Source organism: Cyclopterus lumpus, chromosome 7 (genome assembly GCF_009769545.1).
Source record: "Cyclopterus lumpus isolate fCycLum1 chromosome 7, fCycLum1.pri, whole genome shotgun sequence".
In the NCBI taxonomy this organism is placed as follows: domain Eukaryota; kingdom Metazoa; phylum Chordata; class Actinopteri; order Perciformes; family Cyclopteridae; genus Cyclopterus; species Cyclopterus lumpus.
In genome coordinates, this window is record NC_046972.1 from 7,272,591 (window position 1) to 7,288,419 (window position 15,829).

The 15,829-nt window shown below is 44.5% G+C and overlaps 1 protein-coding gene across 6 annotated transcripts in view; it reads right to left on the reverse strand.

The window, feature by feature from the left end:
• nphp4 (nephronophthisis 4) overlaps positions 1–15,829 on the reverse strand; it is a 138,280-nt gene that overhangs the window by 15,738 nt on the left and 106,713 nt on the right. For all 6 annotated transcript variants that reach the window (XM_034537649.1, XM_034537648.1, XM_034537647.1 and 3 more), the window contains 3 exons: positions 9,470–9,604; positions 6,828–6,964; positions 5,227–5,450 (listed from right to left, as the gene is read on the reverse strand). In XM_034537649.1, coding sequence (XP_034393540.1) covers positions 5,227–5,450; positions 6,828–6,964; positions 9,470–9,604 — 496 coding nt within the window. The remainder of the gene's footprint in view (positions 1–5,226; positions 5,451–6,827; positions 6,965–9,469; positions 9,605–15,829) is intronic.

Sequence of the window (15,829 nt, forward strand, 5' to 3'; positions counted from 1 at the left end):
GTCAGAGGGTATCAGGATATCATGTATGTATTTTTTTATTTTATTTTTGATCAGACTTTATTAAGCGCCTCCAGTACAGACGTTTTCAAAGGCTCTATGACTGGCGAACTGATCTTCATTGGCACAATCAGTGAAATGCCCCTTTAAAATGATAATTCCCAGTGTTTTCTAAGTTATGCCCTATAAATGATGTCAGGATAAGCTGGGGCTTAAAGCCAAGTTCACACGACGCGACTTTCAAAGTCGTCAGATCGCTGCACTGTTCACACGAAACACACACACACACACACGTTGCCATCTTGCATCCGAGAGGCTTGAAGTCGTTGTAGTCTTCGCATCACTTGCACGCTAAAAATCTGGGAAGCGGCTGCGATGCATCAGCCTCTGATCTTGTGCTTTTGTCACGGAGCTGGAAAAATTGTCACCGAGTGTAAAATCAGAGCTGGAGTCGAGTAAAAGTCAAAATGCACAAGCATTAAAATATACTTCAAGTACCAACAGTAAAACAAGTACTCAGAATGATCCAGAAAATATACATTATATTATTGGATTATAATTATTGATGCATTGATGTGTTCATCCTTTTAATGTAGCAGCGTAAATGTAAAATGGGAAGTTAAATGCATTTATATATATTTTACATTTTACTTTACAAACGGCTGCAAAGCTTATGCATTTCCCCCCTGGTCACAAATAAGGCCATACTGACATAATAACATTGTGAATTACTTGAATTGATTATATTTTGTATTATTAATCTGGGGTCGATGAGAACTGTCAGAGATACAGAAGACACAAGCACCAGAGCTCACACATTTCCCTTTTTAAATATGACAAACACATCCGCAGTTACGGAGCAACCTTATCGTTTACGTGGTGTCATGTTTCTGGCCACCTTCAGAATGTAATTCCAATATTTATTCTGTTCGCACTGTTTTTGGTCTCCACTGAATCCTGAGGGAAATATCTGTCTCTTTAGGTGCTAAATGCCCTCAGTATGTTCAGCAGCTACTCTGTGAATCCATCTGTCTGCTGTGTGGTGCTGAGCAGGTGTACAGCAGGTTATTAGAGCTTTCTCTCTGAAAACTGCTGCCTGCTATGGATCATAATGACGCTATGAGTGTGGTGAGCGTGAACCCAAACAGGGAAGTTGTTGGCCTGAAAGCTAAACAATGAGCCCAATTTGGATGGTTATTTGACTATAACATATTAGATTAAAGAGGATGTTTGAGTGGGTGAATATACTTTACATTTCATGCAAGACCACGGAAAAACATGGGAAATATGCCAGATTGAATCTCTCCGAAGGGATCAAGCAATGCATGTAAAACAATGTACCTTTAGTGCAGACGTACACTTCTGATTTCCCAGTCGGACAAAATGAAACTGGCAATGCAGAGTTCACTGTAGAGCCAACAATTGAAGTGAGCTAATTCCACGGTTGAGCGGCCAACACGCAGAACACAATGCTTCCCTTTAATTACCACCGGCAGCTTTCATAAAAGTGCATGGAGGTCAGCGAAAGCCCCCCCCCCCCAGTGTCCCCCTTCCAATCCCCACCACATGGTTTTATTTTTTCATTTTCTTCCAGGGGGAGAGCAACAGGAACAGATAAGACGCTTCCTCTTTCTTTGAATGCAAACATTTCACGCACAAATGCATAAACTTCAAAGGTTCCAACCCATGGGCAGCGAGAGGGAGGATTTCTCTTAATAGGAGCCCCAGAGTTTATGAATTTCTCAGGGCCCCACCTCGCTAACATTAGTGCGCGGTGCAACAGTCAATTCTATGCAACTTATTTGGAGACCCCCCCCCCACATGGAATAAAAGCTTTTTGTCTGTGTGTGTGTGTGTGTGTGTGTGTGTGTGTGTGTGTGTGTGTATCTGTGTGTATTGTGTTTCACCTGAGCAGTAATACAAATAAATAAAATTTCGACAAAACAAAATGGAATGAAATATAGGAGGTAAAGAGAACAGAGAAGGAACCAAATGAAGATGATCAAAAGAATATCAAGAGAGAGACTTGAATGAGTGTGCAGTTGAGAAAGCACAAAGAAAGACGGCTAATGAGAGGGAGCAATCATCAGAGAGAAATGGATGGCAGCAGGTAGCAAACGCGTCACTTCGAGAGGGGCCTTCGGGCTCTAAACAGACAAAGCTACAGCGGCCCGAGCCTCGCTCCGAGTCCCCCCCCCACTTCAAAGCCCGCTGCTGGGTCGAGGGTTGAGGGTAAGACTTTTCTTTCGTCCGTTTGTTTCTCTAGAACAAAGCGCTTACCCTGAGGCCTTGCTGCCTTTCTAAAGGAGGCTGCTCGTCAAATATTGGTTGAAATATTGTTAGGGAAGTAAAAGCGGAGCACTGACCAAGCTATGGTTCATGCGGTCCGGGATGACAGAGGTACACTGACAGTTTTGTTGTCTGTGTACATATTCTGTAGCCCCGTCAAAGACGTGGCAGGTTTGTGTGAAAACATATTTCATGTTGCCTCAAGTGCAGCTCAGAAATATTGTACATCTCAAAAATAAAACATACTCATGCGGCAGAGACAAAGAATGTGTTGTAACTCTGTTACGTTGTTCATTCTGTACACATGACATCTATTCTACTTCTGTCCATCCGGGGGGGAGGGATCCTCCTCTGTTGCTCTCCCGAAAGTTTCTTTCCGAAAGTTTTTTTTGGGGGGGGAGTGTTCCCTGATCCGATGTGAGGGTCCCGGGACAGAGGATGTCGTAAGTGTACGGGTTGTAAAGTTGTAATTTGTGATATTAACCTATACAAAATCTATTTAATTGAATTGAATAGATGAGTGTTGAACAGTGTTGATCCGCTTCCTTTTCCCAGGAAACATTCCTGTGGCAACAAAAGCTTTCCAGTGTGCGTGTCGGGGACCTGCGCACTGTTGTTTGGACTGAAACGAAACAACACTAACACTAAGGTCCAATCTTTAAACGCATTATTCAGCTTTGTGGCAAAAATATGTATAAAAAAACAATGCAGGTGGTTCCTACATGAAGTCTTGCATCCACATATAAGTGTGCTGGGCCGCACTCAACAAGTCATTTTCGGATGACTTTCGCTTGGCTGCAGGTATTGGTGCTTGCAGCGTTGTCTGCGGGGGGGGGGGGGCATGACCCGCTCATGGCTCGTCGACTACAGGGAAATTAACTAGAGTTTGGTTGTAGCACTAGTATGTTCAGCATGTCCGTGCAGGTGTGTGGTAGATCGGGTGCACGGTTCTCACAGAGATTCCTTCCTTTAATGGTTAGATTCATCTCTGATACAGACCTAGTTAATAATGACATTATGACTATAATTAGTCCTCATCTCTTCAATGGAGATCACAGTCGCATACATGAGAACATCGCACAAACCAGCACTCCCTTTTAATAAAATATAAACCACAGTGTCATAAAAAATGTACGAAGCGCTCAGGGCAGTGCTGTGTTTAGTGACCCCGTATCAACCTGATGGCGAGACCTGAATTTGACTTTTGAGGCCAACGGTGCTGCGTTAGAAAAATCACCAAATGCAGAAGATTCCTTCGCCAATTTACACATTGCTGGCTCTCGGGTGGCAGACGGTTCGGTGTAAAGAGTCACGCTGCCTCATCAGGAAATATATAAATAAACTAACAGGGCGCTAAGCCGGAGAGAGGACAGATGCAGGGATTGATGACTCTCAATTAGACCTGGTTGGCCCGGTGGCCGGGCTAATGCCATAATGATTCATCCATGGCGCACTCCAGCCTTTGTTGATCAACGTGATGTATGTTAATCCAAAACTCGGGCATGAGCAGAATCCATAACAAAAGGTTCTGCGCTGGGGGATTAACGACGACGCAAACTGAAGGAAACAAACACGGCCCGGATACCACGAACGGGTGATCCAGGAAATATGAGCCACAATGGCTTCTGTTTGTGGATTAAAGGAGGTTATTCAGCATCTCACCAGCTTTATGTCTGCATCTGTGTCAAGGACAACCACTTGTGTGTCGCTGAAGGAGCTTGATCGTAGTTAGTCATGCCGACACACGCACGCAAAATGTGTTTGGAAATGTGGCCGCTGTTTGCACTGAGTGACGAACAATGTATTTAGTTTATCCCGTAATTAAAAATAGTCTGTGAACAACATGTCACACACAAAACCAGCCGTCTCAAATTAAATAATGCACCATGCACATGTAAACAAGACGCGTCTTAAGAGTAAATAAAACCAATTTCAAGTGTTAAAAAAAACAGGCACGCGTGGGAACACACACATCGGTGTACAGCAACGAGCGCACACACACACACACACACACACACACATCAAAACACCGAGCAAGGCGTGAATCAGACACACAATAATGAATAAAACAGTCACGCAAACTTCATCTTGACTTTCTCGTGTTGGCGTGGATGATGGGATTCCCTAATCAATATTGTAAAGCAGCGTTGCTTGCATCACTTTATGGGAGGCGCTCCATCATTTACTTCAGCATCACCATTCCTTTTAGAACCCGTTTATGTTTTCATATTGTTCATTGATGACCTAATGATGGCAACATTGAGGGATGAATCAGCATTATGAATTAGCATTCATGATTTACAGCCCGGTGTGAAGTGTTCTGACCCTCCGGTTTCCCTTTACGATTCAGAGGCCGCTTTGGTTTGGTGAGGCATCCCATAATGAGAGCTACGAGTTGGTTTAGTGGGAAATCAACACCAGAATAGGATGCCACTCTTGACTTCTCATAACAGTAACAATAGTAAGCGTGGAGAGCCATCTGTTTCCTTCTTCTTCTTGTCAATGGTGGATATCCGGTTTAATGTTGCTTTACTGCCCTCTACTGTTGAGTCTTTTGTATTCTGTATTCACAGTTTCAGCAACCCTTGATGCCGAGACTGGTGGTGCACAGGGAGGGAGCTCAACCCTCTCTTCAAAGAACAAAGTTCTGTTTTAAATATGGCTACACATTAGGGAGTCAAGTACGAGGATGAGACATCCTTTCCTATAGCAGGATAGAAATGGGTTCCATCTCTGGAGCTGCTGAGTCACCTTTGGAGACGCGATCGGAGCGTGTGAACACGTACAGGACCGAAACACATACTCGCAGTTGGAGTGTTAGACTCGGGACACACCTATCCACCAACAACGTTCCTGCTTTTTAATTGTCAAATTTTTTTTTTTTAAAACACATAGTTAAAAAGGTGGGATGCCAGCCTGACACCACCGCCAGGGTCTCACCTGAGCTCAGGGTCGTCACTGTGAATGGTGACCGTCTGAGGTACGTTGAAGGGATTTTTAAGGACAAACTCCATGTACTCAGCGGTGCCCAGGTTGGCGTAGAGCAGGTGCTGCGTGGTGATGGCCTGGCTCAGCATGTTGGCGATGCCCTCTGCCTTGCTGTGCCTTTCGCTGGGTTTCATCTGATGAAGTTCTCTGGCCAACCGGGCTTCCTTAGTCCGATCCTAACATCCAAGAACAGTGGCAAATACTGAAGACGCAGTGTAACCCCCGGCGACACACAGTATCATGACATTCTGTAAAATATGCAGCATGATTACCCAAACTTTCCACTGTACATAAGCATTGAGCACAGTTTATAGAGCAGCTTCCTGGTTTCATATTGACCTACCGTCCTTGATGTAATTTGCACACCGATTCCTTGTGAGAGAGATTTCCGGTGTGCTCACTCTCAGTTTCACCTCATAATGTGGTTTAGGTTTAGATAACCTGACTAAACTGAGGGGTAGTTTGGAACCTTCTGACGTCTTGGTGACATGTTGCCACATCTCACTCGTTACTTTGCTGGTATTTAAAAGGCACACAATAACATGTGACCAATACATCCATGGCTACAGTGTGACGATTACATGTTATAGTTGAAACATTGTGTAGTTGGAATGAATAGCCCGCAAACAGGTCAGTGTGAAACTTTAGACCTTTCAATGGCCTTACAACGTGTTTCAATGACCTTTTCAAAACCTTAAAGACTATTACATTTCTCAAAGGCTGGTCAAAAAAAATCAATCACCAACTAAGTGCAGGTATTTTGAAATTAATCCATATTATATACAGCATGTTCTCTTATCGTAACGTTTGCTTCATTCAAACCCATTAAATAATATAAAGGTTGCAATAAACAGCATGAAGCCAGGGATGCTGGCCAGTTGGTATCCTTGTCTTACCGATACATTTAAAAGTTCAAATTGAGTTTTCATGTTGGTAGAGCTAAGGGTGTGACAAAATTATTAATACTGAGGTTTTCAACCGGTCTAGTGCACTAAAATTATCCTGGGCATGAACCTGGACCAAATTAGGCTGTGGCTATCAGCCCAGAAAAGTCAAATCTAAATTGAATTGCAAAGCGACTCTTACAATCGTGTTCCTGTGCGAGCGGGACTTAGTAATATTCCACATGGTATTGGCTGTGTGCTTACCAAAGGAAATGTAATGTGTAAAATGTCTCAGACAGACATGCACCGCAGCCAAAATCACATTTAGCATGTGCACCCATGGGTGAAAGTACAAGATTGTGCCTTCGGGTAGAAGAACAATTAACACCTTTTTATACAGTCACTAAAACATAGAGGGTAGAAGGGCACATCGCCACGAGGATTGGAACACAGGCGAGCTGTCTGGGAGACGCTCCACGCCTCTACGAAAGCCCCTCGTGACATGTTATAGAGCCAGAAGGAAAGCTGCTTCTCTGCCTTTGTGGTCCGTTTGAGATTTAAGTGAAGGAGGCACACGGGGGAACCGTCCATTGCAGCTCCGCTTCACAGAAGCAGGAAGCGGCTATCCTTTGTCTCGCCATTGGCTCAAGTGCAAACGTTCGACCTCACCGTGACCTTCGCCTCCTCCTTGCCCTCCCGCCGATGCACGGCAGCCATGCAGTCGAGCTTTCGGCGGCCGCCGTCGGGCTCGTTTAGGTCGTGCGCGCCGTCCTTCCCCAGCCTGTGTGCCTGCGCGGCGTTCCTAGCTGTGAAGGAGAAACAGACCGCAATCATGAATATATTTACTGAACAGAGTGGAATCTAATCTCTTCGCCATTTTGACCATATGTTCTGAAAACCACTCCAAATGTCCGAGGGAGGGAGGCGCCGACAGATTAAAGTCTTGTTGGAGCACAAGAAACAACAGCTTGTACACAGACAACAGTCCGAACAACTGGCATTGATACAACTGGGCCAGAGCCCTCACTGCCCGGTGAACACACGCTCCCAAATTATCTTTCACCTCCATGGCTGTCTACCCTTTACGAGCATCAACATGTCTAATTAAAATACTTGATTCATCTGCGGTACCAGTCACCAAATAATCCATCCTCATTTGAACTGGATCATGCAAATCACCCGTGTACTTTAAAACGCTATGACTAGAGAATTTGCCTAATCCGGTACTTTGAACAACAGTCAGAGCTACCCATATTTTTGTCATCTAAAAACAGATTTATTTGATGGAGTACATTTGTTGCAGCATGTAGGAAGATAAACTGACTCACTAAAATGGGTCAAGTACCAAATGCTGATATCCGATGATCATCCGGATGTCCTTGTATGGTTGCTTGTGTTTGGACATTGAACCTTTGAGAAATGTAGCTTCTCTAGATAAATGAGACAAAACAATGTGTTGTATTTGTATATTCTTCAAAGTAAGGCATCGTAAGTACGGCTTTTGGCGTGTGCACTCGGGTATCTCATTGCCACTAGTAAACATTCCTGGCCCTACTCAAATCACAACCTTCAAGCCATTGGTCGGTAGAGTTTGATGGACTGGAACTCAAAGAAAAAAACGAGTTCATCGTTTTTTTCGTCGTGTCCCCCGTAAACTGATCTTATGTTTTATGTTCTGCTTTGGTCCCGTGCAACTTGAACAGTCCCCGCATTTTGCATTTCTTTATGTTGTATCCGTTTCTAATTGACTTTGTGTTGACAGTGTTTGTCAGATCTCTTCATGTTTGGTTTACGCAGGTTTTTCCTTCACTGAGGGCGTTGAGTGGGCTTTTATTAATAGCGTTGTAAAGTCCTAAAGGAAGTGGCTTAATCAGAATTATAGAGAGTTGTGAAATCCTTAAGACACTTAACCCCGAATTGCTCCCTGCGTCTACGGTGTATGATTGTGAAGTCGATTTGGATAAAAGTGCCAGCTAAATGAAATGTAATGTAATGTTGAGTTATCCCGACCACCACAATGACCCGATGACCAATGTCACCAATGTCATGTAAGCAAGAAAACACATCAGATACACACGGAACGGAAATACATTTACTGGTGTATTGACTTTTTTTTTTTTTTAAAGTGGCTTTTTGCTTCCACATAAATTCAGGTGTATATTCTATCTCTGTTTTTCTCTCCCAGGATCACTTTTTTTCATCCCTGCACATATTCCCCCAAGTCTCCTTATCGAAGAGGCATCGGGTCGACTGCCTGTCACCTCAGCAGATAGTGTCTGGCAACACTGCTTCCTTCCGAGCCACCGGCAGGCAGGAGTGGGACCGAGCGCACACACACACACGCACACACACACACACACACGCACACGCACACGCACACGCACACACAACACAGCTTCAGCGTGGCTAACTGTTGCGACTGGACTCCAGTGAAGGCAATTAGGCGCATTGTATGTTTAAATGTCACAGGAAGGTGGAGCGGAGAGAGGAAGGAGTGCAGTGTAAAAGAGAGACCAGAGCAGCAGCGGAGGAGGAGGAGGAGGAGGAGATGCAAGAAACAAAGCAAAGAGTGAACACAGTAATATGAGCTGTGAATAAATGATTGCAACAGTATAGGGAATATGAGCATGCATTCATTTGTAAATGTGTGTTAGTTTAGGATTCTTTAATGCATGTTTTCTCTTTTCTTGTTGTTTATCAGTGTCCTCGTATGCGGTGTGCTCGGAGCAAATATGTGTGAAATACGCAGCATTTCAAAGGTCTGTTATCCTAGAGTGGCGATACTTAGTTTAAATTATTATAAGCAATTATCTACTTGTTTTCAACTCTTTCTGATGCCTCTTACTGTGTGTGTGTGTGTGTGTTTGAGTCATAGTGCACACTTAAAAGATACATTTAGAAATACACACCCGTTGACTGGTGAAGGCTTGTCTAATTGAGGGAAAAATTGGCTTCCTCTTCATCTGTGCGTGTGTACACACACACACACACACACACACACACACACCACAGGACTGTGGACTGTAGCCACCAGAGATGCTTCTGCAAGCTCAATTAGGCTGAAAATTGAGTGGTTCAGTGGTGCAGCCAAGAGACAGAATGTGAAATGGATCCGGTCGAGTTGATAAAAGAGGGAGCATGGTCACCGCCCAAATGAAAGGTGTTAATTGCTCCATGGCGTAGTAGAATACACAACAAACACACACGCACACACACACATGCTTAGTCATACGCTGAGTGGAGAAAAACTTAAGTTAACTGAAATGTTGGGGCTTTAGCATTGACGGCAGTCTGGGGGTTAAAGGGCTTGCCATTGAGTTGTAGGATGTTTCTGGAGGTCAGGCTTCCGCCTCTGAAGCTGCCGATCACTTCGCGAGGAGTTATGATGTTGGAATGAGACGCCATCACGTCTGCTGCCCTCCTCCTGCTAGGATCTACTGGGCACCCTGTAGAAGAAGAATATATAGAGTTTGACATCCAGCATCTGGTGATATCGACATGTGAAGCGCCTCATGAAACTTGCTTTGAAGTCATTCATAAGCTCAAACTCATAAAGACCAACAAGATAGAGCCAACTGGTCAATGTCCAATGTCAGACTCGCTGTATACATGCTGACCAGCGCCACCTGTAGGCAAGAAAAGAAGTAGCTGCTGCGAGTTTACATTTGTGACACCTGCAGGCAAAGAGTGATATTTTCTAGTATAGTTTGGTACACATATTTTTGGGCTGATTCTGTGTCACCTAACACCCAGCGTAAACACACTTGCACTTTGTGGATGTATTTTCTTATTTTCTGTGGACAGGTGCTACAAACACTTAACACAGTGCATCAAGTTATTGTGCAAATTCTAATGCCACTGTGATGTCCATATCAAATAAAGTCAATGTAGCAGACTGAGAAATGCATTGCATCAACTACATTTACCATCAGCACTGATTGGACATAAACGGTTCCAGGTTTTTCCTTTAAGCAAACTATTACCCGGACAACAGATTATTAATAGAAATTATTTCGAGAATAGTTCGAACTTGTTAAAATCCCCTGACTGAAACGTTCACCTTGTGAAGAGCAGTGGTTGCTAATGAGCAAAAGAAATAAACCAGTGAGAAAAAAATGCCCAACAGAGGTTTCAATGAGGAATAGGAGCCTCGCCTCGTTGTTTGATCACACATTATGCCTGAGGTTATCCTGATACACAATCAGAATCAGGATCATAACTGATGGAAGCAAATTTGATCTCTGTAACACTAGATTCGATTCATTACATTTTGGGGCCAGATCCGCGTAACTCCAGCATTGGCTCGAGACTCGGGCGCTTGCCACAACTTGAAGTAACGAGCCAAACTGAGATCTGCGGCCAAAAGAAAAATCAGTTGAAAGCCAAAGTTCTCTTTGAAGTCACATGTGAAACAACACATTTGCATTGTAGACGGCGCCAACGCAGTCCAGCTTAAACCCTGGCTTAGAACACTCGAGGCGGGATCAATACATGAAGACAAGCCTACAGTGATTCATTAGTGGCCAGAGGTCTGGACACCGAACGCTTGCAACGCTTTGAGTGTCATGCTGATTGATGGTGAGTGCCGGCCTCTGTCCGGTGCTGGCTGCCAGACATGCAGTAGGACAACAACATGAAGATGTTAAATATATCCTGCAACTTTTTTTGAATTGTGCCGACATTGCAGACGCTGAATGTGCCATTGTTGGAATGGACAGGCGGATAAGTTTGGAGTTTTATCCTGCAAAACCGGACTTGTGTCCCTATAGGCTCCGAAATGGCAAAATCATCATTTTCCAGCCTCTTTTTAAAAAGGCAAGTGGTTAAGTGCGCACTTGTACAAATACTGTAAAGCATGGTCAATATTAGGCCTTCTTCTGACATTAATGCTGCCCGTGCAGAGCTCCTGCTTCCCACTGGCTGTGGGAATAGCTTGCTCACGCTCTTAAACAGCACTTGCCCAAAATGCCCGTTAGTGGAAGTGTGACAGATAATTGCTTCGCAGTCAAAACAACACCAGCATGCAGCGATGTACCATCATCACAAGAAGAGCATTTTTCAAATACCACAGGGCAAAAGACTTATTTCGTGCCATTTAGAGGTAAACAGAGGCCAACGCATGCAATCGGCTTGATGCAATTCACACTGCTCGGCTGAAGAAGTAATTAAAAACAAACTTTGGAAAGTCACACTGCAACTTGACACAACGCTACACCATTATTCCCCACCAGCTTCGAAGTGTCGCAACGCCACAACATATACCCATTGAGGTGCTTAATTGTGGCTGAGAGGCTCTGGGACCCCTCTCGTACATAACATATAAGGTTAGTGCCACAATTAAGTGGCTTTATCGCCCAAAACTCACACGTCTGAGCACGCAGGAGTTTTAGAAGGGGGGAGCCACAAGTACCATCCAGATCTTTTAGAGGCAAACTCCCTTCATCAACAAACTGATAATGGGCGGCAGCTAAATGAGTAATGGGGAGCTGGTGATGCCATGCAAACAGACACAGACAGCACCGTTCTGCAGATTAATGGGCGAGGTGTCTGCCGTCCCAGTCCATTCCCCTCACCATCCATCACCCCTCCCTGGCCACACGAGCCCAATGTATTTGTCTGAGTTATATTTCCCAAATATTACTGTGAAGATGTTACTTCTGCTGTCGCATAAGCGTCTCCAATAAATAACAAAGCCGCAGAGCGCTCACTCAACGCCGCGTTATGGGGCCTTTTTAAGCATGCTTTTCTTTTGTCGAGAAACGCCTCGATGGCGGATAGAATTGTGCAATAAGCCTGTGAGGACGCGATAAGATGCACACCCGGTGCTACTTGCCCGCAATAAAACAAACGGCCTGACGATGAACCCAATTATGACCCGCCTGATTTTTATCAGTCGATCATTTTTAATTAATCGGCTATCGCTGGAACCATCGTGAGGCTCATCAGATAATACCTCCTTTAGCGCTAATCCCAGTTGACGTGCGCGTCTGGCTCTCGGACACATTATCCATCCCTAACTTACTGAATCACACTAAGGAGATTGTTGAGACATAGCTGATGATCCCCATCACTGAAACAGAAGCCGAGAGCCCGGTGCAGCGGTCGCTGCTCCGTGTGGTCCGTGTGGAGGGGAGTAATTGTAAAAGTGCCAGAGGGCGGAACTCTCTATCAAATGCATTGACTACCTCTCTCTGTTGCATGGCAATAACCCTCCTCGGCAATCACCCCGCCAGCCTGTCCTCTGTCCTCTGTGCTCCGCTGGCGGTTCTTGAGGTTAAGGCCACAACAAACCACTAATTTACTCTCCTCCAGAACAAACGGGAGAAAGCACCAAGGGGCTTTCAAAGTAGTCTGCAATATTCGATTTATTCTGCCTCCCCGTTCCAGGCCACTGACCTTTCAGAAGAAGCAGATTCGCTCTCAACCTCGGGGCTTAAAGCAAGGTTGATAAAGTCGGGCCCTAAATGCGCCAACGGCAAGAGCTTTTAATGAGTGAGATGTACAGTGTGTGCGCCCCTTAGGGAAGCCACCTAGACAAACTAATTGTCAGGTAAATTTCACTGATATCTTGTTCCACTGGTGGCAGCTTTAGGCGGGGCTCTCTCGACTCTCTCTCTCCTGCTGCAACAGACAATCTCTCCAGGGCTTATCAGGACACTGCAGATGAGAAGCACAGTGAGGTCTGGAGAAGGTGCTAATCTGTCTTCTCTACTGTGCTGCAGCAGATACACACTTTTCTGTTTGTTTGTGTGCGCTTGTCTGTGTGTGTCATGCGTGTAAGATTGAGTCGGACCATTAAAGGCTAATATAAAGCTCAGACAGACTCATTTGGGTCCAGTCACAAAACTTTACTTTACTTTTTCACTAACTTTATATACTGAACACGCCCGACAGCCGACATCTTGCCTGATCTGGACCATACGGAGAAAGGGTTCAAAGGGTTCTCGCCAAAACCATTTGGAATTATCCTCCAAGGACCATGAATGTCTGTATACAATTGTATAGCAATTTGGCCAGCAAATGTTAATATACACTCACTAATACAACCCACAAAACAAGCAACGGTGGACGTACAGAAACTCAAAGGAGGCTGCGTTGCTTTTGAGTTCAGTCGATATGAAAATGGAATTCCATCCATCCTTTACTTTCTACCTGTCTGTCATCTCGGCTGCCTCTTGGTTGGTTTGAGAGAATATGATACAACAGGCCATCAATTAGTCCACAGTATCTGCCTGTGGAAAACCTCGGGGCTCTATATCATAACGACGTCGTGGATTACAAAGATCATACGCTGTTTATTTTATTCACTATCTTCCGGACAGAGTTGCTCACGCACACTGACGGTTCTGCGTGGACTCGGCAGACTTTGGCGCCAGCTTTCAGATGTTGTTTAGGTTGAAGAAATCCTTCTTTTTGTTTAGGTTCAAGAAATCTCTTCCCCTGCCTCCATCTTCATTTCCCACCCGAGAGTTCATGTGGATTTGGCAGATGAAATCAATAAAGCGCCGCGGCTTTTCCTCTGGATTCACCAAGTCAGTCAGTTTCATGGGAAGAGCAGGCGGTCGTCATGCTTTATAGACTCCTTATCTGCTCCCACGGTTCTCTGTGTGGGAGCGCCGTTTTCTTCCGCAAGACGCTCCTCAAAACCAAAGCCCAACCCCCCCATGTTCCAGCCAGGATTTCACAACTCTCTATTATTCTGATTAAGCCACTTCCTTTAGTACTTTACAACGCTATTAATAAAAGCTGCTTTACAGAATGATTGAATAGGCCTCACAGCCTATATCATTACCATTTAATGAATTACTTGTCAATCCTACCTTGTGATGATTAAAAAGGATATCATTCGCTGTTTCACTCTTTTTCATGTGGAAATGTCAGTATGCCACTCACTTTTTTCCACTAAAGCCTAATTCTGATGAACTCCCAACGGGACAAAGTTAAGGCATGATTAATATCATGCATGAGTGAAACACATGGAATTAGAAAGGGCAGAGGGCAGTATGAAGTCAGCACTGTTTGTGAATGACAATGTTATGGAGGGAGGAGGGAGATAGATCCACTTGGTTGTATAAAATGAATACATATGTTCATATAATACATTTTCTCAAGTCATGGCTCACATGGTGAACGTATGGGGAATGGAAATGTCCCATCAGTGCAAGTGCAAACATGCTATACTTACTCACCACTCTGGCGCTCTGACTTTCCCAATCAATTTCAATCACCTCCATTCTCAGTGCTATTAAGTTACTGTCACTGAAACTCAACACTTCCTGGAAAATTGCCAAACTAAAATCCTATCAGGAATGGGAGGGATTATGCCCTGTGAGTCCCTGGAAGGGATTAAATATGAGAAGTCTGAGCACAAAGCGTTAAGTTCCACTGACAGTAGCTGAACAGCAAAAACAGAAGAAAGGGCACATTTATAGCGACTGGAAGTAGTGAAATCGGTCAATGTTGTGCTGTAGGAAGAAGTGCTGTGGAAATGGAGAGTGTGCTGAATTTATGGAGTTTTGAATTTGCAATAAAAGCGAAGCATGCATCAAGAACAAATGTGGAGCAGATCAGAACAGAGGAATGTTACTAAAGATGTCATACCAATTGGGTTTACATTTACAGTACACATTAAACCAGTCAACATTACCATATGCATGACTAGAATCAAATCAACATTATTCTAAATCAACAACATTCTCACACAATTTCACTGGACATTTCAGCTCGGCTGAAAAGGTAAAGAAGCTTTTGCTGCCTCAGCTACCTTTCCCGTCACGCATCTCCTCTTTTCTCTCACACTCTGTGCCATCAACCATTTTCAAGCAACCTCCCCTCTCCTCTCAAGCTGAAATCCAAAAGCAGTATCTGCACATGGTTAACACAGAAGTGTATAGCCTGCCGTTCAGCTTGGCCAGTGTGCCTTTTTCAAAAAAGGTCCACCCAGTAAGGATTTAGGGCCAGGAGAGTTTTTTCCAAACCATAAAAGAAGCCATGTAATCCTTCTTTTCAACATGGAAATCACAAATATTGGAGTTGCGGGCTTCTCACACGAAGTCAGCGATATACTCTACCTGTCCGCCTCTCATTTCTGCCAGCCCGCCTCATCACACGCAACCTGTCCACGCTCTGCTACACCTGTCTGTCTACACGTCTGCGTGTATGCATGAGAGCGTGCCTTCTTGGCGTGTTTGAGTGATCTGATTTGCATACACGCTCCTGTCTGTCGTTCATATAAAATCTTTGTCAAAGTCTTTTCATATCGTGAGTAACTCAAGCCCCCCCCCTTCCCCAAATTAATGACCGAGCTTTACATCCTTTACCACCCACCAAATGAGAGCGCGCCTTTTCATTACAGCTTGATGAAAGGCACGGAGAAAGAATATAGAGGATATAGGGGAGGCGAGAGAAGAAAGCAAACAAACAGTCACAGAGAGCCGTGTGATAGAAGGGTAAGAAGTAAATGGATGAGCGGGAGAAGACAGTGATAAAGAGCGAAGTGAGAATGTGAGAAAAGGCAGCGACAGATGGAGGCAGAAACAAAGAAAAGTGCTTGCGAGTACTCTCTCCCCAAATTAATTCCGACTGTCGGCCTGATGGATATCTGAGCCTTGATTGGAATTTACATGCCAGACACGACCGTGCCTCCCATCCCCAGCACACACAATAACCCC